General features: G+C 36.5%; 4 protein-coding genes across 6 annotated transcripts; 3 read left to right on the top strand and 1 right to left on the bottom strand.

Annotated features, from left to right (window-relative positions):
- Positions 1 to 88: 88 nt before the first annotated feature.
- On the top strand, positions 89 to 2,654 carry rpl37a (ribosomal protein L37a). The gene is made up of 4 exons (XM_030161393.1): positions 89 to 141; positions 849 to 977; positions 1,111 to 1,193; positions 2,495 to 2,654. Exons 1-4 carry the CDS (start codon positions 139 to 141, stop codon positions 2,556 to 2,558), a joined length of 279 nt encoding a protein of 92 aa, XP_030017253.1. The 5' UTR covers positions 89 to 138; the 3' UTR covers positions 2,559 to 2,654.
- Positions 2,655 to 4,408: 1,754 nt separating this feature from the next.
- On the top strand, positions 4,409 to 11,221 carry pecr (peroxisomal trans-2-enoyl-CoA reductase). Its single transcript, XM_030159382.1, has 8 exons — positions 4,409 to 4,520; positions 7,090 to 7,223; positions 7,304 to 7,469; positions 7,553 to 7,634; positions 9,091 to 9,187; positions 9,278 to 9,388; positions 9,861 to 9,972; positions 10,088 to 11,221. Exons 1-8 carry the CDS (start codon positions 4,409 to 4,411, stop codon positions 10,168 to 10,170), a joined length of 897 nt encoding a protein of 298 aa, XP_030015242.1. The 3' UTR covers positions 10,171 to 11,221.
- A 148-nt stretch (positions 11,222 to 11,369) lies between these two features.
- ndufb3 (NADH:ubiquinone oxidoreductase subunit B3) lies at positions 11,370 to 13,623 on the top strand. The gene is made up of 3 exons (XM_030159689.1): positions 11,370 to 11,465; positions 12,559 to 12,687; positions 13,385 to 13,623. The coding sequence occupies exons 2-3, from the start codon at positions 12,560 to 12,562 to the stop codon at positions 13,533 to 13,535; spliced, it is 279 nt and encodes a 92-aa protein (XP_030015549.1). The 5' UTR covers positions 11,370 to 11,465; position 12,559; the 3' UTR covers positions 13,536 to 13,623.
- Positions 13,624 to 13,674: 51 nt separating this feature from the next.
- LOC115436758 (UDP-glucuronosyltransferase 1-1-like) lies at positions 13,675 to 26,669 on the bottom strand. 3 transcript variants are annotated; one of them, XM_030159677.1, is made up of 10 exons: positions 26,497 to 26,669; positions 23,563 to 24,090; positions 20,624 to 20,687; positions 20,393 to 20,541; positions 19,217 to 19,344; positions 17,537 to 17,630; positions 17,295 to 17,420; positions 15,867 to 15,954; positions 15,561 to 15,780; positions 13,675 to 13,968 (listed from the first exon to the last, which is right to left on the bottom strand). In XM_030159677.1, exons 2-10 carry the CDS (start codon positions 24,052 to 24,054, stop codon positions 13,698 to 13,700), a joined length of 1,632 nt encoding a protein of 543 aa, XP_030015537.1. In that variant the 5' UTR covers positions 24,055 to 24,090; positions 26,497 to 26,669; the 3' UTR covers positions 13,675 to 13,697. The 3 variants fall into 3 exon arrangements, with proteins under 3 accessions (XP_030015537.1, XP_030015538.1, XP_030015536.1); XM_030159678.1 differs by lacking the exon at positions 26,497 to 26,669 and having other exon boundaries at positions 20,393 to 20,545; positions 20,628 to 20,687; positions 23,563 to 24,273; XM_030159676.1 differs by lacking the exon at positions 26,497 to 26,669 and having other exon boundaries at positions 23,563 to 24,272.
- Positions 26,670 to 27,184: the final 515 nt, after the last annotated feature.

Raw genomic sequence — 27,184 nt, 5'->3', positions numbered from 1 at the left:
TTTATAATTCCCTTCATTTTTATGTTAGTGTCTAAATTACAGGAAAACTCAAAGTCCCATAATGCAGCGTGAACGTGGTGGTAAAGCGCGCCTGCGCCCTATGCACGTCCTCTTTGGACCTGCGTCTTCACTGAAACGATGGTGAGCCACGAATCCCCCTTTAGGAATCCGACCTAATCTTACATTCTGTGTCCTCTAAATTGTATAATCACGCGTCATGAAGCTTTGTGGAGATATTGTTTGTCCATCCCGAGTCTTATTTGTGGCGATTTATCAATCTGGTGTATAACAAAACCGATTATTTCATTCCCTGTACCTATAGAAATGGCTGCCATTAGTGCTATATAGTTAGCCCAAACACCGGGCGTGTAAGTAGTTAGCTTGCTGTTGGACGCTAAATTCGGAATTAAGTAATGAGCGACGGCATGTATAAAGTAAAATTGAGTGCAGCCATTCTGACACTTGTCCAAGCTTATTCTTTAGATTTACGTTAGCTTTGAAGCTAGTTATGTTTGGAGGAAGCTAAAGTTGGTTAGCAGGAGACGCTAGTGCTGAGCCCATTCACTCAATATCAGGATTTAACAGGATAATGGCTTGAAATGTGTGGTAAATAGCCGCGTTCTCGGTCTAAGGATGATATTTGTACAGCATGCTATTAATAATGTATTGTGCAAATGCTATGACCATGTAATTACATATGTATCATCACTGTAAAGCGTAGTAATCCCTCACTGAAGGAGCTGGAATCAGTGTCTCTTCCCCTCCCTTGAGTACACTTTCAAAGTCTCTTGCAGGGGTCCTCTGATTATCATTTCACATTTTAACTTGTGTTCCTTTTATGTCCTCAGGCCAAGCGCACCAAGAAGGTGGGGATCGTTGGTAAATATGGCACGCGTTATGGCGCGTCGCTGAGGAAGATGGTCAAGAAAATTGAAATTTCCCAGCACTCTAAATATACGTGCTCTTTCTGTGGAAAGGTAAGGACGGGTTTTTCGGGCATTTTGCACATATATTGAAGTGAAGTAAATGCCGGCAGCAGATGACTGAAGACTACTTTTTGTTACATAATTAATACAAGACTGTACTAATGTGGTATCTGTTAATATGTAGACTAAGATGAAGAGGAGGGCTGTTGGAATCTGGCACTGTGGGTCCTGCAGGAAGACCGTGGCTGGTGGAGCCTGGACTTACAAGTAGGTTTCTGGTACTTGAACCAATCACCCACATCTGAAGACATGCATCTACATCAGTGACGCAGTTGCATTGAATGTTAGAAGCAAGAGTCAAGTGTCATTAGTTTGAATGCATCAAGATTCTCAGAACATCTCCATACATCGCATCCTGTTTTCTATGTTGGATGCACATGATTTCTTGTTCAACAATTAATACAGCTCAGTAATTTTGAATCCTATTTATTTGCTAAATACTTATAGGAATCAAAATACACCAGTCTGCAGTGTAAACAACTGCAACCCTTCAGTGCAAGTATATGATCCACTTGAACGCAAATCCTTCTGCAGGGCTTTGCATGGAGATGTTGTTGTTGATTGGACTCAAGATTTGAATATTTCTAATCATCTTTCAACACCTTTAGTAATTGTACCTGCATGGCGCATTTTTACCTGCTGCCTACTGCTTTTATTGGGTTTGATGCAGTGTTGGGTTCATATATTACTCAAGACACTCAGTGCTACCCATTTACTGTCAGTGTGTTAATGAGTGATGGATTTCTTATTCAGAACATCTAGAAACCTCATTTTGGTGTTTTTCCTGCAACTACCCAACAAGTCTTTTTAGATAAAGTTGTTTGTGCAATAAATCGGACTCATCCAGGAACTGTGGCTTGATGTTACAATCACTTCATGTTGTTTTTTCCCCATCATGCATAATGGCTGAGATTAGCTTTCACTTGGTGGACTGTATGAGCGTTCTATGATATAGTCTTAAAGAGTCAGTGACGTATCTTGAATGTAAAATTTGTAAGGTGGTTGTTTAGAAGAGTATCAGCTCTGTAGAGGTTAAATTCATGGATACATGCACTAGCCGGGTCCCGTTGTGATTTTAACTTTTGTTTTTTTTTTTTACAAAATCTTAAGAATGCCTTTGTGCCCGAGGCATTGTGAAGTAAAGTCTTTGAACGGGAGACGATAATTTTCTGTATTTCTCAGGATTTAAAAGGCTACCAGAGGTCTTTAATTTCTGTCATTATGCTGCAACTATATGGGTAATGAATCATGTTGTTGCAATAGATCATACATATTTCAAAGGAATAAGTACTGATTTCAAGCTGCAAATGCCTGAGGTTGACATGCTGATAAATCTACAGTATGTAATATGTGAAGTAACCCCAAAGAATTTCTCATTCAGCTATTTCTTAAACTTAAATTAAGTGGTTGGAGTTATTAGAAAATTGTCATGAAGATACAACAGATGTTTGGCTGTGAAACTTGATTGAACTGTACCTTTTGTTTAATGTGAAATGCTTCTTTTTCAGCACAACTTCCGCTGTCACAGTCAAGTCTGCAATCAGGAGGCTGAAGGAGTTGAAGGACCAGTAAACCAGTACCATGATCACTGGTGGATATGGGACTTTTGTATAATTTAACCGACCAGGACATGACGTAAACATCAAAATAAAAGCAGTCTGGAGCGGAGTTCTGTGTTTGTGTCTCTGTGATGTGTATAAATATAAAATGCTGTTACATGCAAGAGGATGGCTGGAGTTTACACTGTAGAAAGAAGTACAGCGTACACTTGAATGTTCTTTAATTTTTATAGGCTTAATAAGAGGTCCTTTGTCTCAGTAGACATTTAAGTTACCAGTGGTAACCTTTCAGTGGAACCAGTCCTGTAGTTCACAACCTCTGGGGTTTTGGTTCATTTACTGGGACACTAAGAGCTAATCCTGTATTAGTAGGATTGTGTGTGTTTGTCCTGCTTGTGAATATGGTTCAGGTAAACCACTCACAGTTTACTGGGTAAAGGTTTTGTGTGGGCAGTGTTTTTTTGAGGGTTTTTTTTTTTTTTTATAACACTTGTTCTCTATAAATTTCAGCCAACCAGCATATGATAAAGTACTGGTTATGTGTGTGGGGTTTAAGATGAAAATTTTTATGCAAGTTATCTCCAATGTCAGATTTTGTTCACATTTTCTTACTGACACCCCCTTGCAAGATAGATCCTGAAGTTCATAGCAAAATAAGCTGAAAGTTTAAAAAGAAAAAAGCGGACTAATATTACAATACAATATAAAGTCATTTAGATTAATTTACCATGGTTTAATGTAGACATTTCCATATTTTGAGCTTCCAAACAACTTGAGATGCAGAATCAGATGTTATTAAATTATTAAATACATTTGCAGTGAGTTTGCATTTAGTGCCTCTTAGAGTATCAGATCAAAACAAGTTAATATGCAAAGTTGAGCAATGCTTGGGTTGTCACTGAATTAGTGTTAAATATGTACTTCAGTGAAATCTCTGAAGAAAACTGTTCATCTGTGTTGAGAAAGTGGTAACATACAATACAGTTTCTTTTACTTTTGTAGATACGTTTTACATGAACATCCTCCTGAGATTCGGGAAAGTAAATGTTTTGGCTTGTTTACATTAAATAATTGCTGCGATTGGAAACAGCATGATGCAACAGTTTTTTCAGATACATTTTTGATTTTTTTCAATGGAATGATGGAATGTACTTGGCAGCAGACTTTTTTTTATTTTTATTTTTAAGTAAAGCTGTGAAACTCTTGTCCCCTACGTAGGACAAAAATGCACTGCTGGGTCTCTGGAGGATATGTTTGTTAATTTCAGAAACTTCTGGCAATATTCCAAATACACATACTGTAATTTAGAGCATTTTTGCTGAAAATGACATCTCAGACACAGAATAAAGCAGAGATTTAATGCCTCTGTAATGAATGTAATAACTCTGATTTTTAGCCACAGGTTTAATGATATTATTACTGAAAAATGTGACTTCCTTTCCATCCTCTTGATCACAGTCCAGAGGTTTTCAAGTGGTTTCAGGTCTTTGGACTGATGGATGATGACCTTTGTAGGCAAGGCAGGTTTATTTATAAAGGACATTTCAAGTACAAGACAATTCAAAGTGCTTTACATAAAACATTAAAAGTATTACAGCAGGGAAGCAAAAAAAAAGTATAGGCATGAGGAAAAAAAAGAAGAAGAAAGAAAACAACAATAGATAAAACAGATAAAAAAAAAAAAAACTTTAAGCTTAACAGAAACAGTGCAGATCTGAACTGCTGAATAAAAACTCTATTCAGTTGTACGTGTCGTGAACATCCCTGAAGGTGGCAGTAAAGCCCCACAGTGCCTCCACCTTCCACATCTCCACCAGCAGGGGCAGAGTGTCTTCTTCACTCCAGCCTGCAACAGTAACAGTCATGGCGGCGTCCAGTGTGTTCAAACCAGGCTTGTTTAACCACAAAGTTGCAATAGTCACGGGTGGAGGCACCGGGATCGGTAAAGCCATCTCTGCAGAGCTGCTGGAGTTAGGTGAGTGGGGCTGGTTGGTTTCATTACACAGACATGTTGCAGTATGACAGGAACAAAGGGACATGAACTTTGGCACAGATGGTCTTCAGAATATAGTGTCTGACCTGTTTGTCTAATGTCATGTTACAAGTCACATATCAGATGTCTATGAATGGTAACAGATCCAACAAATTGTGATTTTTTTCCCCCTACTAAACTCCTCAATAATACTCAAATCATTTAACATCCCAATAGATTAAAGAGAAATGTCCAAGAACAGAAAACAGGTTTGTTTGTCAAAGGTGTGGGTTTTCTTCTTTCCTCTGCTTTTAAAAATATAATGAGTCTGCATAGTTCAATGTTGTCTCAAATAAAACTGGATGTAATGTAGTTCAAACCAGGTCCAAGAGAAGCACGCTGCAAAAACACTGGTGCTCACTGTTAATAATCTGATGATGGCATTTATAATATTAATAAATATTATTATTATTATTAGTAGTAGTAGTAGTAGTAGTATTTAACCAGATAGAATCCTATTGAGATGTGTTTTACAAGGATGGCCTGGCCAAGAGGTCAGCAGCACACCTCATGAAGATGGATGGATGGATGGATGGATGGATGGATGGATAGATAGATAGATAGATAGATAGATAGATAGATAGATAGATAGATAGATAGATAGATAGATAGATAGATAGATAGATAGATAGATAGATACTTTATTCATCCCATAGGTGAAATTTACAAATAAACAGGTTTTACAGACAGGTAGTAGCAATGAATTAAAACAAACAGTAATAATACTGTAAGAACAGAAAAGTTAGACAGTTTTTTTAAGTGCAGTTGATAAAGTGCAAAAATTCAGTTGAGGTTAAAAACACAGGCACTAAATAAATAAATAAGAGAAACCAAACCGGTATTCTTACTGAAAATACTTTAAAGAAGCAATATGTAGTATTTGTACTCTCAAATATTAGTAAATGGCCCAGTCCCATTGGATCCATGGGTCCACACAAACTGTATCACTCACTGAATAAAGTATAAAGCTCACTGTTTATTTACACACATCTATATTATGGTGTCATCCAGTTTTTGTCGTCAAACTAAGTCTCATATATGCTTATTTTGACAGTCAGTCAAAATAATATTGTGTTTAATAGTCTTAAAGAGTTGCATCAGCTGATAGTTTACATTTTAGCTCTGTTAGCTTAGCTCTGTTTTTAGACAGAAAACAGCCTATCAGGTTTGTGTTATATTTATCTGCACTAAAGATCTGTTTGGAATTGGCCACACAGTCAGAACTGTCACAGTTTAGTCTGAACTGTGGATCAACAAACAGCAGTTTAGCAGAGATAATAACATCACATAATAACTTTCTACCCTCACAATCAAACTCACCCATGTGGAAAAAATGCTGTGATGTCAAATTCAAACTTCATTCTTTTCATTTACAGCTAAGTCCAGTGGTGAAAACAAAAACAGTGCTTGTGGCTTTTATCACTTTTTCACTTTCTTTGACTCTAAAAGTTGTTTCTTAGTTGTTCTGATCCCATCTGGTCACTTTCTGGCCCTTAGGTCAAAGGCCGACAGAGTTACTCACTACTCCCTCTAGTGGTCACATAAATTTGTCATCGTAATTAAATTCAGTTCATAGTTCTACAATCCAATACGCTGGCATCTTTGACAGAACTTCAGACCACTTAAGTGTTGATTGTAAATGCTAATTATTAATAATTAAATTATGTCATGATTAAATCCAAAATTTTATCAGAAAACAGAGGTTGTTTTTGTTTTCTCCAGTTTCTACTATTAGATCTCCCTGACCTCCCTTTAAACTGGACCCTGTTGCAGCCTTACATAACTGCATGGGCTCATTTTGTGTCAATGATTACACTGGGTTACAAAAAAATGTTTTTGCAAGTTGTCTAGGTTTTTTCAACTGAATTAGGACCATTTTGCACCGCTAAATCCAAAAATGACATCTGTTTTTCTCAATCAGGTCAGGTTTTTTTGCTAATTTGATTTTGAAAAATTTGATCTTCTCACAATCTGCGCCCAAACTTTATCTTGGTCACCAAGTTTAATACCAAAGTAAGATTGGTAAGCACACTTTATGAAACTTGTGACTTGATTCCTTTTAGGTACAATGGTGTATTCACCGCAGATGTAGCAGAATACGTCAGGCTTATTTTTGCGAGATCTTCTAGTCGAAGCCATTTCATTCACCTGTAATATTAAAAAAAACAATCATAAATTGGCAAAAGTAAAATCTTCAGAACTCGTTTATTGCAAGAAATATGAAAGAATTTTGTATCATATGATGTGAAAATGCCCATAAATGTAAGCAAAAATTTTAAAAAGCCAATATGTAGCATAGTTCAGAAAGTTGACCTGATTGAGCAAAATTAATGTCATTTTTGGATTCAGCACACCAAAATTATCCTAAATCAGCTCAAAAAACTTAAACAATAAATTTGTTGTTGACCAGTGTTATATGATTTGCTAGTTGTACAGCAACAAGTTCCTCTGTTTTAATACAAGCATATCCCTACTGTTGTTGTCTTGTCATGGCTCATTGGTGTGTCTTCAGGCTGCAATGTGGTGATCTCCAGCAGAAAGGCAGAGAGGTTGGAGGCAGCAGCGGTGGAGTTGAGAAAAAAGATCCCCCCCTCTAGCCCTGCCACCGTTACATCTCTACCATGTAACATCCGCAGTGAGGACGAGGTGGGCCTCTGTACCACTGTGTTTTCAGAGTGTATTTGATGAACCATCATGTCATCTTGTCTCGTCTCCTTCTCCTGCAGGTGAAGACTCTTGTGTCGTCAGTGCTGAAGAAATACGGCCGTATAGACTTTTTAGTGAATAATGGAGGCGGTCAGTTCACCAGCCCCGTGGACCACATGTCGTCTAAAGGCTGGAAGGCTGTAGTGGACACCAACCTGACAGGGACATTTCACTGCTGCAAGGAGGGTGAGGTGCAGACTGTACGTTTTAGATCAGGGTAAGTGTTTGTAAGCTGTTGGTGTGAACATGTTGCTGTTCTTTACACACAGTCTACAGCGCATGGATGAAACAACACGGAGGTGCCATCGTCAACATCATCGCTGACATGTGGAAAGGTTTCCCAGGCATGGCGTAAGTGATGCTACAAGGGCTGGGCACTAATGATGATGATTTCAGTATAATTTAATATATGACTAGATCACACCCTGAAGCCCCATATGAGTGGTACAGAGTGGAAATGTGTTGTGTGGTGTCTAGATTATGTTCATTTTTTCCTCCTCTGTATTAATGTTACATCACCCAGGCTTATCCTTCCTTCTTCTTACATCCAGTCTATACCAGAATAATTAATAAACACTCCACTCCACTACATCTGTGGACTTAGATGTGGAGGATTTTGTTTGCAATCACACAACAATGTAGGATTGGTTCCAAAAACCACCAGACTTTTTATGATTAACCTAAATGATTTTTTAACTAAGGAATCCTAAACCACAATAACTTTCCCTAAAGTGTAAAAATCAGCCTTTGGACTTAAACATTTAATTTCTAACATGTAAATTCAATATGTAAAATTTGTAAAAATAAATAAATAAATAAAAAATTGTGTTTTGTGCTGAATATAATTCTCAAATTCCTTAGACTCGCTCCTCAGATGTTTTTCCACGACCATATTTAAAGGACACGGTTTTTTTGCATCATTAAATGGTTGTAGAAGACAATTCAAGAATTTTTTCTCAATTTTGCAAAAACATTTTTGTGCTCACTTGAGGTGGTTTTGCCTTTTTCAAATGTGCATAATGAACTCAAAACACCTTTCTTTAAATAGATTCTGCTGCAGCAACATTTAACTCATGTGGCTGATCAGCTGAGTAATACACACCGTCTTGGATATTTCCATAAAGCAGCACAAGAGAGTAAAAGCAACAGGTAGCGTGGACAAAATATTTCTTGGTCTCATTCATTTAAAAGTAAGTATCACATCCTTTGATAACAAACAGATCATTATTGCAAAAGGATCTTAAAAACCTCTATTAAGAAGCGTTCATTCAGAACAACAGAACACTCAGTTTTTTCAGGTCATGTGCATCCTATCCACCTTCTGATGACCTTATACGGACTGGTTTACTCACTCCAAACCCATTTCAAATGTGTGCTTCAAATTCACTTGTCATTTTATGTTTGTTATTAGCTCACCTATAGCAGCAACACAGTGTAACACTAGTCACTGTCAACAAATGAGTGGCAACACAGATTATCAACACATAAACCATCACAAAAGTTGCATATCATACCTTTAAAACACTATTGCATTTTTAAACACTTTTGTCCATCTCTTTCCCAGAGTTCAACTCATCAACTCACATGCTGGTTTACAAACATGTTTGTTTTTATTATATATTTTATAATTTGTAGTTATTATTATTATTTATTACTATTGCTATTTTATGTGTCCGTATCCTGATAGTGCACCTGAATTTCATTGTACATTCTGTATAATGACAATAAAGTATCTTATCTTATCTTATGTTATTTTCCTCTTTGTTGAACTAAATGGTTGAAACACTAACCACCTCTTTCGTTACAGCCACACAGGAGCAGCGAGGGCAGGAGTGGATAACTTAACGAAGAGTCTGGCCATCGAGTGGGCGTCGTCAGGAATCCGAGTGAATGCTATTGCTCCTGTACGTGTAGTTTACAGGATAATGCAGAAACAAATTGGAAGTTTCCTGCATCGGAGTATTAATTTACATTCTGTATGTTTTTGGTTACAGGGCACAATTTTTTCCAAAACTGCAATGGAAAACTATAAAGAGTATGGACCCATTCTGTTCAAGATGTCGGTTCCTTTTAGTCCTGCAAAGAGACTCGGAGTCCCAGAAGAGGTGAGCAACTGACAAAGCAGCAGTGTAAAATACAACAGTAAAGGTGACAAATTAAAGCGCAGGTGTCAAAACCGGCCCGCCAAACGGTCCAGTCTGGCCCATGGGAAGAATTTGTGAAATGCAAAAATTACACTGAAGATATTAACAACTAGAAGCACTCAGAGAGCGCAGACCTCCGCCAAGGCTGATCAGTGGCCCCCCTCGTGGGCCCCCCCATGCCAAGGAGGTTATGTTTTTGCCAGGGTTTGTTTGTTTGTTTGTCTGTCTGTCTGTTTGTCTGTCCGTTAGTGTGCAACATAACTCAAAAAGTTATGGACAGATTTTGATGAAATTTTCTGGTCTGCGCCCCCCCCGTGGGCCCCCCCACCCCCGATCACCACCAAAATTTAATAATTTCTTCCTTATCCCATTTCCAACAAACCCTGAAAATTTCATAAACCTGATTGGAGAGGTCTCTTGTCTCTGTGTTCAGATCTCCTCTGCTGTGTGTTTCCTGTTGTCTCCTGGTGCCTCCTACATCTCTGGAGCCACACTGAGGGTTGATGCTGGGCAGAGTTTGTACCACTCCACCTTTGAGATACCCGGTATGTGTAAACAATGCTCAATTAATAAACCAATGAGGCCATGCAGTGCTTTTAAAAGTTTTTTACTGTCTACAGTTGTGTGCACTTTATTAATTCTATGTTTTTGTCCTTCCAGACCACAGCGCATGGCCTGAGGCTCCAGAGGGTGAGAACCTGGACTCACTGAAGGAACTGCTTGACCCAAAAAGCAAACTCTAATGCAGACAAGTGGCATAGTCTGAAACTGTTAAGTAATGGCAATCTAACCATTACTCAGATCAGCACTAATTATAGACAGACACAACTGCATTCATAAAAACAAGATGCACATTCCCCATTTTTATGATACCTTCTACGAATAATGTGCAGAAATGTATATACAGTAATAAACAGAAATGTATGATTATTTTCCAACTCTAATTATTTGCAACAAACTGTTGAATTGAATGTATATTTTTTGTTTATTTTACATTTGCTAAGATAATTTTTCTGCATGATTGTAAAAAAAAGTGTTCAAATGTAGTCATAGCTGTATTATATGTGCTGTTTCAGGGTCATTGATTTCATACGAGAATTTTATCATGATTACTTTTCTGTTCCTTGTACCTGGTTCCTGCAGCAGCAACAGAGTATGTCTCTTTTGTCAACCATCTGGCCTGGCCTGACTGTGATTCTTTGTTATGTTGAAACACTACTATCTTTAAGAAATGCAATATAAAAGAGTAGAATTCAATTGAATCGTTGTAATCCACAGGTTTGTGCCAAAATGTACAGATTCACTGAAGCCTTGACAAGTGATGCCTTGTAGAAACTTTAATGAACTGTGATAAAATGTTTTGTTTGACATCTAGATATAAAACAAAACTGACTTGTTTTTTTTGTTTTTTTTGGGGGGGGGGTGTAGAAAATATGTCGTTGTATTGAAAATATAAAGTTGATTAGAAAACTAAAATTGTCTTGCATTAAAATGATAAAGCTTTGTTTAACAAAAATCTGTGAAGGTAATGTAAGCCAATGTTTTAATTTGGGTATTTTCAAGCAATTCTGAAGCCATGTATTAATAATCAAATTTTATTTATATAGCGCCAAATCATAACAAAAGTTATCTCATGATGCTTTACATATAGAGCTGGTCGAAACCAGACTGTTATAACGTAGGGATTTATCAATACAGTGATTTACAGTGTGGTCTTCTGAAAGGTTTAAATTTACAATCATAAATCTGTGGTACCTGTTTAGTACTGAATTAAAGATTCTGTATTTTAGCTTATCCCTTGACTAGTTTGTGATTTTTGGTTGCTCATTATTATTATTATTATTATTATTATTATTATTATTATTATTATTATTATTATTATTATTATTATTATTGATAACGGATAGATCCCTTAAAAAGTGAAAAGGAGGTACGGAACTAATTTTGTCCTACGTGACATGCCGTCGCAGGTACCGTAAAACAACGTTGACTGTCGTAACTGCTCGTCAGGCAACAGAGGTCACAACAAAACATTCAGGTACAGTAATCTTTCTTAATGAAATCTTTTAATTTAACGCGTTGTCTGTTCGTCTATTACAGCACTTTACCACTATGTTTTCATAATTATAAAGGCTGGAGTAAAACCTGACTCCTACCTAGTGTGGGCATTTATAAGTAGATCGAGCACGATGTTAGCATTGAGCTAACGAGTATTCGGCGACTTTACTCCGAATAATTCAGCGTTTAATTAACATTTTTAATAATTGATTTCATGTATTAAAACTATTATATCATTGTTAATGTTGGGATATGTCATCAAATGCAGGGTTTCTTTAGGTTCCCCTGACCCGATGTATAGCAGTTGCAGACAGAATTATCAAATCAGTAATATTTATACTTGCACCAATAATATTTCAGTTGCAACAGAAGTAGACTGCTTTTTTTTTTTTTAATTAACTTTACGGGTGTTCCCCCACTCAACATTTTTATCTGAGGTTTTTACGTTTTACTATTGTGTTTACGTAACAGGGATGAGCTGCAGTTTAACACATTTCCTAAAAAAGTTTTCTTTCAGTATACATGACACAACCCTCATATGCTGTTATGTGAAGCTAGTTCTCATGTTATGAAGTTTATAAAGTTTTTTCACCAAATGAAACAATTGTAACTGACGTATTTTTAGTATCAGTATTATTTGTCTTATGATACCATACTGTCAAGATACATTGACAGTAAGAAGAAACTGAAGAGGAAAAGTATTGATTAAAAAGACAAAAAACATTTAGTGGGAATTTATTCAATGCACTGTGGTGTCAGTTTAACAGAATTTAACAACTGTGTTGAAACAATGTACAAAAAGTTCATAGAGTATCAGAAATGAATGCCTCTCACACAGTCTGTAACCTCCATGTCCATGTGTACCATGGATTTAGGTGTAAATATTGATATTTGGTTCCAGTATATTGGTAACTTATCACATGAGGAAGTAATACAGTCCACCAATATATAGGTATTGCTTATTGTTGCATTACTCTGAATGTAAATGTTTCTGTCATTACTACAATTAGACATGTAATGTTAAATCACTGCCTTAATAATGATTAACCTGAGACCCCTGTATCTGTTTTCAGTATGGGTGGGGACCACGGCCATAACAAAGTGTCCCTGCCAGACTGGCGGCAGTGGAAAGCGGAGGGAACCCCACTGGAGTTCACACAGCAGCGGTTGAAGGCTAGGGGCCTCAAAGACCCATGGGCACGGTTAGTATTCACACACACACCAACAAGAAACATCAAACAACTTGTTTGCATCATGGGCAAACCAATCACTTCTGATTTCAGGGTAGATTCTGATTACTGGTTTCTGTGCAGCATCAAGAAGTATGTCCAAGTCTGAAAAAAAATGAAAAGTTTGAAGTATCTGCATTTGCAGACCACTTATTTTACTAATTTATTCTCAAAATAAAGAGTACACACAATAGATTTTAAAAAGTCTGTAATCTAAAAAAAAATGTACTTAGAAGTCTAAATATTTGAGTCTGGAAAGTGGACACAGTGTTGGTATCTAGTTCTTATTTATCAAAGCTAATATCTTGAGCCAGGATTAATTTACAGTAAAATCTTGGTGCAAAAAATTTTGAACAACAAACCAGTCAACCGTCTTATCGTTGACCAATGGAACTTTTTTTAGAAGCAAACTATAATAATGATTCCAGTTACTGAAACCAAGATCTGCTGGTATGAATAGTGTGTAGAAGGTCTTTAAACTGATTGTCATTAAATAAATAACATGTACTTTAATATTTATCTAATATGTGTCAGCTTCCTACAATCACATGAAAGCTACATATTGAGACAGATTCCTGTAATTGTGAAAATGCTGAATGTCAGATTCGATAAGCTGTTCACCTCTAGCTTGCACTCATTATTCCTAACATCGCTGTGTTTTTCTCTGCAGTAATGAGGCGTGGAGATACTCAGGTGGTTTTGCTCGTGCTGTGACCCTGTCAGATGTGCTGCTGAGAGGATTCAAGTGGGGCTTTGCTGCCTTCACTGTTGCTCTGGCTGTGGAGTACACGCTGTTCCCACCTAAGAAGGGCGGCCACTAATGATCACCTCCCAAATCCCAACATTACATAATGGATTCTAATAATATTCTGTATTTTCTGTTAATTAAATGTCTTTTTGATCACTGTACAGTTTTGCTTGTTCTTCTTAGACTTTGTCCTGAGGTTGTTAATGTAAATGCACTCCGTCCCCTCTAGTACTATTTAGTCTTGTTTTCTCTTTTTGCCCAGTTTCCTAAAGCACATCTTAAAACATTTTACTGTCAATATTAGAAAAACAAGTACTACAGTAACCAGCAGCGCTATTACATCCAAACAGAAGTACTGGATCAAGTTGAGGTCATGGACAGCAGCTTTAAGATGTTTTGCCCCTTTGTGTCGCATCACAAATTCCGTCCAGTAAACTGAAAGTTCAAGTGGGTCAATTGGACGATCGGTATGAAGAGCTGACAGTCTCTGGAGATTCTCTCTGTACCTGAACAAAAACAGAAAATTTAAGAACAGGTTTATCCAAGCCATTTCCCTCATTTGTAATAATACTGAGTTACATTTACAGACAAAACATCCGAGTGTTAAGTAAAAGCACTCAGTTGAAACAGCTGCACACAGAAGTAAAGAGGCAAAAATCACTAAGGTGTGGATCATTAAATTTGTTGTAGATTTTTACAAGTGGTCAGTGTGCAAAAACAGAAACAAAACTCAACTGGTTCACTAGTGTTGGTAGTCTAATCTACAGCAGGGGTCTCCAACCCTGGTCCTTGAGAGCTACAGGGGTTGGACAAAATAATGGAAACACCTAACATTGTGGCATCATAAAAGGTGTTTCCATTATTTTGTCCAACCCCTGTACTATCCTGCATGTTTTAGATGTTTCCCTCTTCCAGCACACCTGACAGTCATTATCAGGCTTCTGCAGAACATGATGATAGGCTTATCATTTGAATCAGGTGTGTTGGAAGAGGGATACATCTAAAACATGCAGGATAATGGATCTCCAGGACCAAGGCTGGTGACCCCTGATCTATAGCATCATATTCTTAAGATCACAAGGACCACATATCTTTTATTCAGCTTTAATTTTTCTGCTTTGTGGTGATTGATTTTCCTGCAAATCTATGCCGGTTTTTAAAACCTTTTATTTATCTTAAGTATATAAACCAATAAAGCAGGGCTCAACAAGATTTACTGGTAGTATAGACATTTTAACAGAGAAAGGAAAAAGGGGGAAAAGTATTAGAACTCTTTTGGTGCATGTATGAAATCCTATTTAGAGTACTTGGATCAGATATTGACAATGTATCTGCATTGCAGTGCTGTGTGCTGAAACAAATCTGTCAACACTATTCTGTTTCCTGTCATTTGATTATTTTTAAATTGGGAATGCACAGCTAACAGAGGTAAAGACCCACTTAATCCACCCCTATAACTTAAAAAAGCCATTGTACTGTTTACACTAACGCTTTCCCTACCATTATGGAACTTAGTGTAAGTGTTTTTGCACCACGCCAAGGCTACAACCATTTTCACTTATCAATTTCATCTATTTTCTTGATTTAAAAATATTTTGGTATTTAAAATGGTCATTATAAGCCAGTAAATCAGCAAACCTAACAGTAGCTCCATACAGCAAAATTACAGATTTTAGTCATTATAGGACCTAAGCCTTCCAGAAATCATAGGGAAGTTCCTGTTTTTCACACATTTTTACTTGAAGACATTTAAAAACATTTTTCTTATTCCATGTATAAAGATTTTTACATTTAATATGTAACAGTTACTTTGGTCTGGGTAAATAATGGCAAAACAAAACAAAAAAAAACATACTAATTTGCACTGGAAGCCACTGGAGTAAAGTTAAAGAGACTTGTGCAGTTCAGGAGTTTCCACAAAATCAACACATTTCCAGATGGAGATGCATGGTTTTGACTCAACAGGAAGGAGACAAAATGTAGTGGAGTGAAAAGCATCATGTTTGCCTCCGAGATGTGGTGAACTACAAGTGTAAGTACATGAAATTGAAAGACATGAAGTTTTGTTCTTGAGTAAAGTCGATTCCTTCAGACTCACCTGGTGTTGTTGATGACTTCGTTCAGGCCCTGAAGGAGGATTTCTGTGGTGATGGAAAAAATATCCAACACGACTCCAGTTCCTCTGCTGGCGAATCTCCGTGCGTTGTCGGGTTGATCCCCGTTAAGTGGAAGCATCAACATGGGAACTGCATGGCACAGGCCCTCAAAGATACCATGGGATCCAGCATGAGTGATGAAGGCCCGAGCCCCAGGATGCGCTGGTAAAAAACACACAGGTGAACGTCTACAGGTCATCGAATGTACCATTTATACTTAGAGCTTACACCTCAGTCCACATACACACCTAGTAGGTCATTCTGAGGAACCCACTTCATCATCTTCACATTCTCTGGGATGTCATCAGGAAGAGGCCCAGTGTATCTCCATATGACCTTTATTTAAAAAAAAAAAAACAAGAAAGAAAAAAGTATTCAAGGATTTTCTAAATTTTACACAGATGAGTTACATAAAATGAGTAATTTCATAAAACAACAATTATTATTAGATAATTCTTCTATTATGAGTCTGATGCTATTATTTTATATCATGATAATTATTGTTATTCTATAATTTTATTTTTTTTAAATTTTTACTCATGTATATTTTCTAGATTTGTGAAATGATTGCAGGAATAACCATCTTTCACATTTGTCTTATTGAATACAAATTAAGACTGTACTAAATTTATTTTATTTTGATCTAATGTTGTGAAAGCCAGTAAAAATAATGAAAGTTAACAAAAATAATCATGCAATCAGCTGTTGTTATCTTGTTGTATATTTTACATTATTTTCATCTTGATGTGTCCTCTACTTCATTTTTTGTCCTGTTGTGTTTTTACATTTTTTATCCTGTTTTTTTTTATAATTTAATTTTCTTCTGGTTGTGTATTTTACATGTTTTTCATCTTGTTGCATATTTAGTCTTTTTTTTGTCTTTTTGTGACTTTTACAAATCATTCAGAACTATCCTTCTTAAGTTTTCACTCAGGACCGGAAATCTGCCTTTAAACTTGACAGAAATAACGGTTATGCATTCCGTCTAGTGATTCAAAAAAATGTGTATATATGACCCAGCCCTGATTCAATACCAAGGCCCTTTTGGTCCCTTCTGAACCATGTCTCCTAAAAGTCATGTGAAAACATCCCTTAAATTCATGAGAAAATCCTAAAGCTCTACTCCACTAAAACTCTACTTTTTTAGATATGAAGTCTGGCCCACAGAGCTACATTTCATCATAGGTGTGTGTATCCTCAGTCTCACTAATTACTTATTTTCAACTAAATTTGACTGAAATTTACAGAGCCTCCAATAAATATGTTAACAATTTGCAACATGTACATAGGCTAATAGTTTTTTCTGAAGACCAGTGAAAAAAATATAATCTGTAATTTGTATTTGCCATCTTTATTGTGACTATAGTCAGTAGTTACTAGTTTTATATTCATTTATTTATTTATTGGTTTCTTTAATAGGGACCATGCACATTTATGAACATTGCTGTATGAAAAATACACCCGTGTAAATATGCCAAAATTATCTAGGTTCTACACAATAAAAACGACAGACCCAGATTTTTATAAATACATAACAATAGCTGCTAAAACATACTTACTTTACATTCCAAAAGTTAATTTTAAATTCCTTGAAAATGCTCATCAGTAGACTGCAATATTACATGTGAGTTAGCATGGAATGATACTGACAAATCATTGTATTTTATGTTTTTTACCTTCTGTGGAATCTGTCTAAAAGCCTCCAGGAACACAGCTGCAGTTTCACGGGGCAGCTCTGACACCATTGAACCAAAAGTAAACACCACAAACCCATGCTGTCCTGACACCCAGGGCTCCAAATCCTGCAAAAACAAACATGATGAAGATTTTTTTTCCTATTGAACATTATTGAGTTTAGAGAACACAACAGCCACATGTTGAAGAGTTGTATTTTAACTGTAATTAAAACACTGCTCACCTCAGGCAGAGGGTTCCTTACATTGCAGTTGATGCCACCAACCAGTACCATGTTTGGCATAAGAGGACGAGGAAACTCCAGCGTGAAGTCAAATCTGTTAGAGACACCATCAGAATATTGCTGATTAACAGTTTAGTGGTGCTGGTGTTTTTCATTAGCTACCATGTAGCGTCAAACCCCATTCTTTTAATTTAGAGCTGTGTCCAGTGGTGACAACTTCTATATTTTATCATTTTGTCACTTTCTTTGACTCTAAAAGTTGTTTCTTAGTGGTTCTCGTCCCATCTGGTCATTTTCTGATGCTTTGGTCAAAGGCCTTGTGGTGTTAGTGTTCCCCACAATGGCAGAGACAGAGTGCCTCATTACTCCCTCTAGTGGTCGTGTAAATCCCCCAGCCCTTTGATTTAAAGGAGAAATATTTTGCTTTTTTAAATGGAATTATGCATTTTAAAACATTTCCCTGTGGTCTACATAAACTGTAAATGCTCTGCTTGGGTCTGAATTCTTCATTAATTTAACTCCACAGGTCCATCTTCAACCCTATTTCTGAGTAATGACACCAGAAAGGTCTTTTTGAGTGCTGGCCCTTTAAATGCACATGACCCCTCCCCCTACAGGTTGTTGACCGTGCTTTCTGTCCCATTAATGCAACCAACTACTGAACATTTTAGGGATTCGACTCAAAGTTTGGACATATTTTCAGTTTTTACTACAACCGCTGCTGCTGATTAACAATTATGGCGTACTTGGAGAAATGTTCGTTGGAAGTCTTGATCTTATATGTGCAAATGTTGTGATGTAACTAGTTATAAAATGTCACAAATTAAGAAGGAATTGAAACGTGTTGTTGAAATCCACTCGATTTTTGCCAGAATGAATATAAAGATAGTTTTGCAGCACCTGGAGAGTTCAAATTCAAACTTAAGAACTATTAGGGTCCAAATACACAAATAAATGAACCAAAGACTAATAAAAGTGGGTTTAGCAAAATATGATCCCTTTAAATACATTCAGTTCATACACTGTATGTTTATAAACTACACTGACAAAAAAATTTTGAACACATCATGGCTACAGCTCATAAGATGTCCTGTTCATGCTGATATAAACATCAATATTTCTCTAAAGAAGATAATTAGGAAGAAATGTGAAGAAAGTAGCAAGTTAGTTGTGGTAGAAAGTTACTATTTAGTGTCAGAGCACACAAAATATTTTAGAAATTTAGTGGTAGAACATTTAAAATCATAGTCATGGATTAAAAAAGTTGTGAGAAATTAAGCAAAAAGCATCTGAGAGCATTTTGGAAGCAAAGATAATTTAAAGAAAACCAATACAATGCAATGATATTTATCAGAATATAAAACTATATTATGACATCTATCATTATTGTTCTGTTAGGCCCAGACCCCTGTTAGAAAGGAAACACCTGAATTCACCGTGTCCAAATACTTCTGTCCATATAGTGTATCTCTACAATTCAATACATTGGTATCTTCTATTCTTCAGAGGTCTTTTTTACTCCAGCAATAATTTTAGATCTTTTTTTGATATTTGAAATTAGAAACACTTCATCAAGCTCCTTTAAGAACACGTTTATAAGCACGAGTTGTAGTTGAGTCCCATTGTCTTGTACTGAAGTGTTCTACAGAAGATCCCCATACAACCTTTGTACATATTTACCTCATCAGCCAGATATCAGAGTCTGACAGCACTTCAGCGACGCCCACCTTCTCTCCCAGGAACTGATAGGCTATTTGATCAAAGTGCCAATAGATCACACGACACAGCAGCGGCTCCAGAAAAGCAACCTGAGGATCAAGAGTTATAAGAGTTCAATCTTATCAGGGCTGAAATTGAATCGTAAAACTGAAGCTTGCATGCCGTAAACATTACTGGGTCAGAGGTTTAGAGAGAGGAATGTTGTTGTGACAGGGGGTGGTTAAAAGATCTAACAAGATGACATGGTATGTTTGGAGGATGAAACCTACAACCTACAGTCTTAACCATTTTTCTCAGCTCTTCTAAAATGTGAACTGGTTACAAACAAGTTATAATCACACAATGTTTCCACTTTGTTACTGAGGGTTTTTGTGTATGTGAGGATATTACTGCAATGTTAAGTCATAAAGACCCAATGCTATTTTTGTGTCAGTTCCCAGATGAATTTTTCTTTCTATTTAACCATTCTTAAGTGATTTATAACCATTTATTACAATATTATTTTCTTTATTTTGAGTTTTTTCATTGTAAATCATGTATTTTGCTATAGTTAATGCATTGACCGTGTAGATTTTCATCAGAGTAAATTCAAAGGTTATTATATCAAAATAGAGAAAACTGAAGAAAAAGTTACTTTTTCAGCAAACATATCAATAAATGAAAGGAAAACCAAGCATCTCCATCCACTGTCATTGATCCAACTGAATGGATTTTACTGGTGAATCAATGTTGTAGAAGATGACAGGGTTTCCACATTCACTATGGAGCTTCTGAACATCCAAATGGGTCATATCTGATGACCATGAAAAGACGACAAACTGTATTTTACACCATTATTTACACAGATTGATAGGATTAATGGATCAACAGGTATTTGACATTTTAGATCAGTAGATGCATTTGGTCGCCAGTGGCTGTTTGGGTCTTTATGGGTTAAGAAGGTAGCTTGAAGAAACAATTATACTTGTCCTTTTAAAATGAACATATAATGACACAATCTTTACAGTTTTCCTGAAAAGCAGATCTAAATACAAATTAAGATCATCCAGGATATAAAATTAGATTGTCACATTGCTCAGTTAATCACTAAAAGTCTCCTTTATGCACACATCTTTCCATGTAACGTATTGTGCTCACCAATGTGTTGATCACTCTCTGCTTAAAGTCCATTTTGTCGGTGTATCCACTGAAGAAACGAGGCACATATGACGGTGGGGAAGGGCAGCCTGCAGACTTCATATCCAAGGAACATGGAATACCTCTCAGCAAATTAACAGTTGGGAGACCTAAACGTAATGTGGTGAAAACTAGTGAGAAAGAATTCAGTAGATAAAATGCATAGACAAGTCAAACTTTGACAAAACTCACCAAGTTTCCGTGCTATTAATGATCCTGTGGGAACCATTGGGTCTGTCAGCACGGCATCAAAATCCTGCAGAGTCAATGGGAATCCTTTACACCCACATGTTTGTTTGTTTTTACGAGTAACACATGTAACAAAGCTTTAAAACACAAATACTGACACTTTTGGGGCCTAATTATTTTGTTCATTATTGGATGAATTCATTGCTGCTGTACACACAACATGGAATATGTACATAGAATTTGTTGGGGAAAACTCAAGACTGATCTTTTGAATCAATAACAACAAACAGCCAGAAAACAAATCAACAACAACATCCTTGAGCAATATTGTCTATAGCATTCGTCGGCAACCTTTACTATCTAAAGAGCCATTTTAGAGCCAGTCTACTTTTACTGCTACTAGTACTAGTTTTTAATTCAGAATGACTTTATGGTTGCGACTCTAACAAAATGTGTAAAAAAAAAAAAAAAAAAAAAAAAAAAAGTTATACATTTCCATTTTTTTTTTGACAAAGCCACATGGAGCCACATGAAAAGGGCCCAAGAGCCACAGGTTGCCTACCACTGGTCTATAGGGGTCACCAACCTTTCTATTCTTGTCTTAACCTCCTAAGACCCTGCTATGGGTTTTCTGTCCACATTTGTGGACAACAGTTTCACAACCAAATAAAACACCACAGCAGTATTGACACAGACTGTTGGAGACAATATCAGGCCAATGATGTAAATCATCACCATATATTCTGGCTGCTTGTTGCAAGGGCTTATTTTCCAAGTTTGACCCTTGTTTGGCCTAGCCCAGCACAGAATAAACCCCTCCTGGGCTAAGTTCAAGCACCAGTTTTGACCCACAGTATAAAATGGGCTATTGTAGCCTATGTTGAACTACCTGAACTACATTCAAAATGCTCAAAACATAACATATGTATTGAGTTGGTATATGAGTTACTTCAAAACTTAAGAAAACTTCTATATTCATCATATTTGGTCTTAGCTAAAATGTCTGCCTTATATATGGCTGAAACCCCCTCAGAATTAGATAATATGCGTATTTTATTATTAAACCATATATTATTTTCTGAATCCTTACTTGTATAACTGTAACCTCACTGTGAGATAAATGATTATCCCGTATTGCCATTGATTTGAACAAATGCATTGAATGAATGTGATCTTACTGACTTTGGTCTGCTTACTGTTTGTTCTGCTTTCTTAGAATAACTGTCTGCCTGATATTCGGCTGAAAATCAACCCCCCACAGTGAGAAAATATGGGTAAATTCCATGAAATTTCCATGATCCAGATTTCCATAAAATTTTCAGGAAATGCTGATACTGGCACAAGGAACAAATGATTACATTTTGGTGGTTATCGGGTGGGTGGGTGGGGAGGCCCAATCTGTCTTGGCGGAGGTCTGCGCTCTCCAAGTGCTTTTCTTGTTCTAAAATGCGTTCAAAAATTTTATTACAAAATGGGGCATTTAATTACAAAATGTGGCGTTGTTACACAATGAGGTGAAAAAGTATTACATTATTATATATTGCATCGTTATTACACAATGCGACGCTACATGCGTCACTAACACGCAGCCGCCATGTCAGTTGACAGGATCGGAAGCCTCATCTTACTGTTTGTTCTGCTTTGTTAGAATAACTGTCTGCCTGGCATTCGGCTGAAAATCACACCCCCACAGTGAGAAAATATGGGTAAATTATACATTTCCTGAATCCTTAGAGTCATGCCAGTATTGCAGTGTTTGTATTTTGTATCTGTGATGCTTCCTGATGCCACAGGACTAAAAGAAAAGAGATGATTTAGGCGAAAATGGTAGGAAAAATTGTGTGACTAAAAGTTTGAAGAGCTCCAGTGTCTACTGTACTTGTCAAAAGTATTCACAAAAGAGCTCGAATGAACGCCCAGAGTGTCCACTTTAAAATGATACCAAACAAATTACTATAAAACATTGAAACATGTCCTTAATCAGGGCCAATACCAAAATAGGCATCAGTGTCAAAAATGCATTTTTTCAATGGAGGTGGGGGACTTTAACAGTTGAAAACAGTAATTTAGCTGTGAGTCCAGAAAGGTTATCATACCAAAATGTTGACTACAGACATGTATCTTTTCAAAAAGTATAAGCAACCTTTGCCACCTTGAGTGGTACTGACATCTCATCTGGCCCATGGACTAAAACTGTAAAATTGTACTTATTCGTGCCCAGCTCAGAACAGGGATTCTGCCTCTGCAGGCTGAGGTGGGGTGCTATAAAGGCGTCCCAGAAGAGGACAGATGATGTGTTTTAAGTGATTTAAGGGTTTTTGAGGATGAATGGCATTTTCTGTTTTATTGTTCTTTATATCATGAAATCAGAACTGTTATGTTTGAGAAAATTCAGTGTAAAAAGCCCAGTTTATTTTGGTTGCCTGATTGGGATATGTTGAGTTGGTTATTTGAAAATGAAATAAATAGTTTGGCAAGATTTTTGGGGATGGCAGGGAAACTTAGACAAAGAACTCTGTACCCGAACTAAAATGACCTTGTTTGATTTAATTGTTATTGGGATGAGTATATGCTTTATATATTGGTCATCTTCCTGTTTTGAAGTAATTAGTGTCTTATAAGCCTAAATGGGCTGGGCACGTAATGGTATGACACTTAAATAAAATATTCATTCATTCATTCATTCATTCATTCATAGTTTTCTCAATAAATTTCAGGTTGTTCATGTAGATGTAAACATTTTATAAAGTTATTTTACTTTTTTTGCTCTAAAACAAAGAGAAAAGTTTGGAGTTGTCAATATTTATAGGTTTATTATGTTATTGTTTTACTGGTCCAATCTGCTTGAGATCATATTGGGCTGAAAATGAGTTTAACACATCTTCTTTAAAGCCTGCAGTCTAAGTCCAAACCCCATCTTTTCAGACACATTGACGTCTCACCTGCAGTGCCAGATGTTCGATGAGGCTGTCATTGAACAGCAGGCTCTCTGCAGTGCTGTGGAGCATTCCTACAATACTCTGAATTTGAGTGATTCGGCTCTTTATCTTCTCCATGAAAGGCTGTGAAGATTTTTTCATTATCTCCTTGTGTGTGGCCATCACAGATTCAACAAAAGCCTTGTCATAAGGAACAGGGAAGGTCACAGTGTCATAGTACTTCCCCGGACCCATCCGTGAGGTGACCTCTGGCATCACCACAGTGACCCGGTGTCCACGACGACCCATTTCCTGAGCAATGGCCTTTATACCCACCCAGTGACTCCCATCCATGGGTATCACCAGTAAGTTTCCCACGAACCGAGAAGAACTTGCAGAAACGCTGTCAGTGGCTTCAGTGTTTTCTTTTGTCTCTTGCTTAGAAGTTGTCGTATTAGCAGCTTCATTCACCTCCACATTTAGGAGCAGAAACACAAACAGCGCTGCAGTCCACATGGTTTTGTTTTCCACTACGTCTGCAGTGCAATTAGTCTAAAACAACAGAGAAAAATGGTGGAGCATATGAGAATAAAGAAAGCAAAACACCCGAACTGTGCTGCAATTCCTGAATGAAATGAGCCGAGCCGACTGTGTTCAAAGTCCTACAACAAACCACACAATCGCAGCAGTGAACAACAGAAGTAGGTCAATGACATAAGGCTTTCAGTAGTGCTGGGATGGTGAAATTCAAGGTATTTCTCCTGTACTTTGCATTATATACAGCTTTACAGGTTAGAAGCAAATATTGTACTGTTGACTCCCCTGTGTGTTTCTGACATCTGTAGTTTTCAGACTTTTCATCCCTTTTCTGTCCTATGTAAACATGTATTTCTAAATCTTGAATGTTGTATCAAGCTGGAGGTCAACGTGCTTTTTTATGTACTGAGTTTAAGATTTTCCTATCAATCTATTTGCTGAAAAATACATTGTCACAAAGTTGCGGCTGTTTTTCTGAGCCCATGAAATGTTGACTTTTTACAAATCCATGACTATAAACCAGGGCTGTGCAATATGATATATTTGTCCCACACTACTATTTTGTTGAATTGCCCTGAGTTTTGAGTACATCATTCATTGTGCCATTATTTCAATAAGTCTATTCAATTTCACAGCATTTATTTAGACACATAACATTGAACCTAGACTTGACCAACTGAAGCAACCCCAGATCATGAGACTGCTCCCACAGGCTTGTACTGTAAGTGCTAGGCATGATGGGTAATCCCTTCATCTACCTTAACCCATAATGACCCACTTTTGTGTATGTTCCCAAGTTCATTTTTTTCTGTATTTAACCTTTCTTAAATGATTTATCATCATTTATTATAAAATTATCCTCTGTATTTTGCGTTTTTTTCAGTGCAAATCATGTATTTTCTTGTATTTAATTTCCTGTTCATAAATCTCAGATTAAAGTTGAGGGTTATTATGTTAAAAAACAAAGAAAACGGAAAAAATTTGACTTTTTAAGCAAAGATATAAATATCTGAACACAAAAATAAGCATCTACATCCACCATCGTTGATCCACCTCAGTGGGTTTTACTGGTGAATCAATGTTGTAGAAGATGAAGGTGTTTGATGTTGACGTCCAAATGGGTCATATCTGATGACCATGAAAGGATGACAAATTGCATTTTACACCAGTTATTTACATGTATTGATAGGGTTAGTGGATCAACAGGTATTAAACAGTTTAGATCAGTAGATTGTTTTGGTCCAGTTGCTGTTTGGGTCTTTGCGGGTTAATCACTGCAGTAATTATCCAACAGAAGGATCTGGACTGTTCTCATACTTAAGTCCCAGTAGAAACTATTTTTTTCTACAGTTGTGCTGTTTCATATTGTGCTGTGTTGTACTGGTCATCATGTTTTTCATAGCAATATTTTTTGTCATTTGGACAACTTTAGACATAAAGTAATTGATCAGTTCAGCAAATTAGGTTGTTTTAGAGCAGATACTGGTATAGATAGTAGCCAGCAACTAATATTATGCATCTAAAAAGATATTAGGGAAATAATAGCTTAAAATATTAGGTTTTTCTTATGGTAGTTTTCAGTTTCATCTGTTATTTGAATGTTTTAAGTTTGATGTTAAGCGTTTCAAATTTCTTTATTCATTTTTCATTTATGGTGTTAAATGAAAGACAAAAAAGTTAATAATATGCACAACGTGTTTTTAGTGTGAACACTTTTCTCTCAAAGTTACAGGCTGAACCACCCGTTGAAATACAATTCATATATTCAAGATGGACAAAATGGTGTTTATGTGAAAAGGGTGAGTGGCATCTTTGTTTTCTGAAGCCTTTTTGCTTTTGTTTTGCTGTAATTTCAAGGTTAATGACTTTTTCTTGGATTTGAAATGACTCATACATTGTTTTCGAATACTGTCGGGTGTTGATATGCTGACAACTGTTGTTTCTAATTTGTAAATGTCGGTTTAAAAATGTTTGGTAAATTGTGGTCATTTTATATAAGCTATTTATTCACTGATTTCACAGAATAATGTGCTATATCGTGATATTGTTATTTGAATATGACATTACTGGAGTCAGGATATGACATTTGGGTCATATGACACTGTATTAATATGATTTTACAGAATATGAAGCATTGCTGCAGATGAATGAATGAACCAAAAATATCACATTAAATAGTAAAACACAGACAGACCATTTTACTAAACACTGGCTACTTTTACTTTTAACAGGCTACTTTATTTGATTGATAATACCTTTAGTTACAGTGCAGTATTTCCACTGTGTGGTCTGAGTACTTTTACTAACATAAGGGATCTGGGTACTACTTCTTTCACCACTGTGCCAAATTCTGTCCATTTTTACAAACACTGTCTGTCACTAGTGTTTTAAGTAATCTATCAGACAACAATTACACTTTACCTGATCACTTGAAGTATATGTGTTTATCCACTGGGTCGGATTCAGTCACAGCTTTGCAAGTTTCAGGCTCATCTAGAGCAGGTCCATCAAACGAGTCCAACGACTTTTTTTTCTATAGGCTACTGAAGCGCTCTCCAACTGGGTGATGGTGACCAAATGTGTTGATATAAAGCCCGAACTGACGCGTAAATGGATGCGTCAGCAACTATGAGGCGTAACTTATCCCAAGTTCTCCATTCTCCGGCTGCAGTTCCTGGACTCAATCGTTTTGGTCTGTTTCACCAGAGATGAGAGCAGAGAAGTCGAGGTAACAAGAATTTATAGAAATCCTACCTGTAGATAACATAGGTTTGCGCCCTCACTAGGCGGATTATGGTTTTGGAAAGAATCATGGTTGTAAAAGCTATGAGAATAAAACTAAATTGGAGGTATTAAAATCAAAGGTCAAATCAAAGGTGTCAATATAGCAGTGAAAACAGCGCACTTTATTCAAAGTTCATATTTCTTAGTAAATTTAACAAACATATCTACATAAACAGGTCTACTGAAAAACAAATCCATGCTGTATTGACATTAATTAATGCTCCTTTATAGACAGAAAAATGTGACCGTTTTGTATAATTAATACTTTTTTCTCTCATTAAAACTTTTCAAATTGGATCAGATCTACACATTGTACCTGCCTACA

This window comes from Sphaeramia orbicularis, chromosome 17 (genome assembly GCF_902148855.1).
Source record: "Sphaeramia orbicularis chromosome 17, fSphaOr1.1, whole genome shotgun sequence".
NCBI lineage: Eukaryota > Metazoa > Chordata > Actinopteri > Kurtiformes > Apogonidae > Sphaeramia > Sphaeramia orbicularis.
The sequence above is the reverse complement of the archived record's forward strand: the minus strand, read 5'-3'. Positions and strand labels throughout refer to the sequence as shown.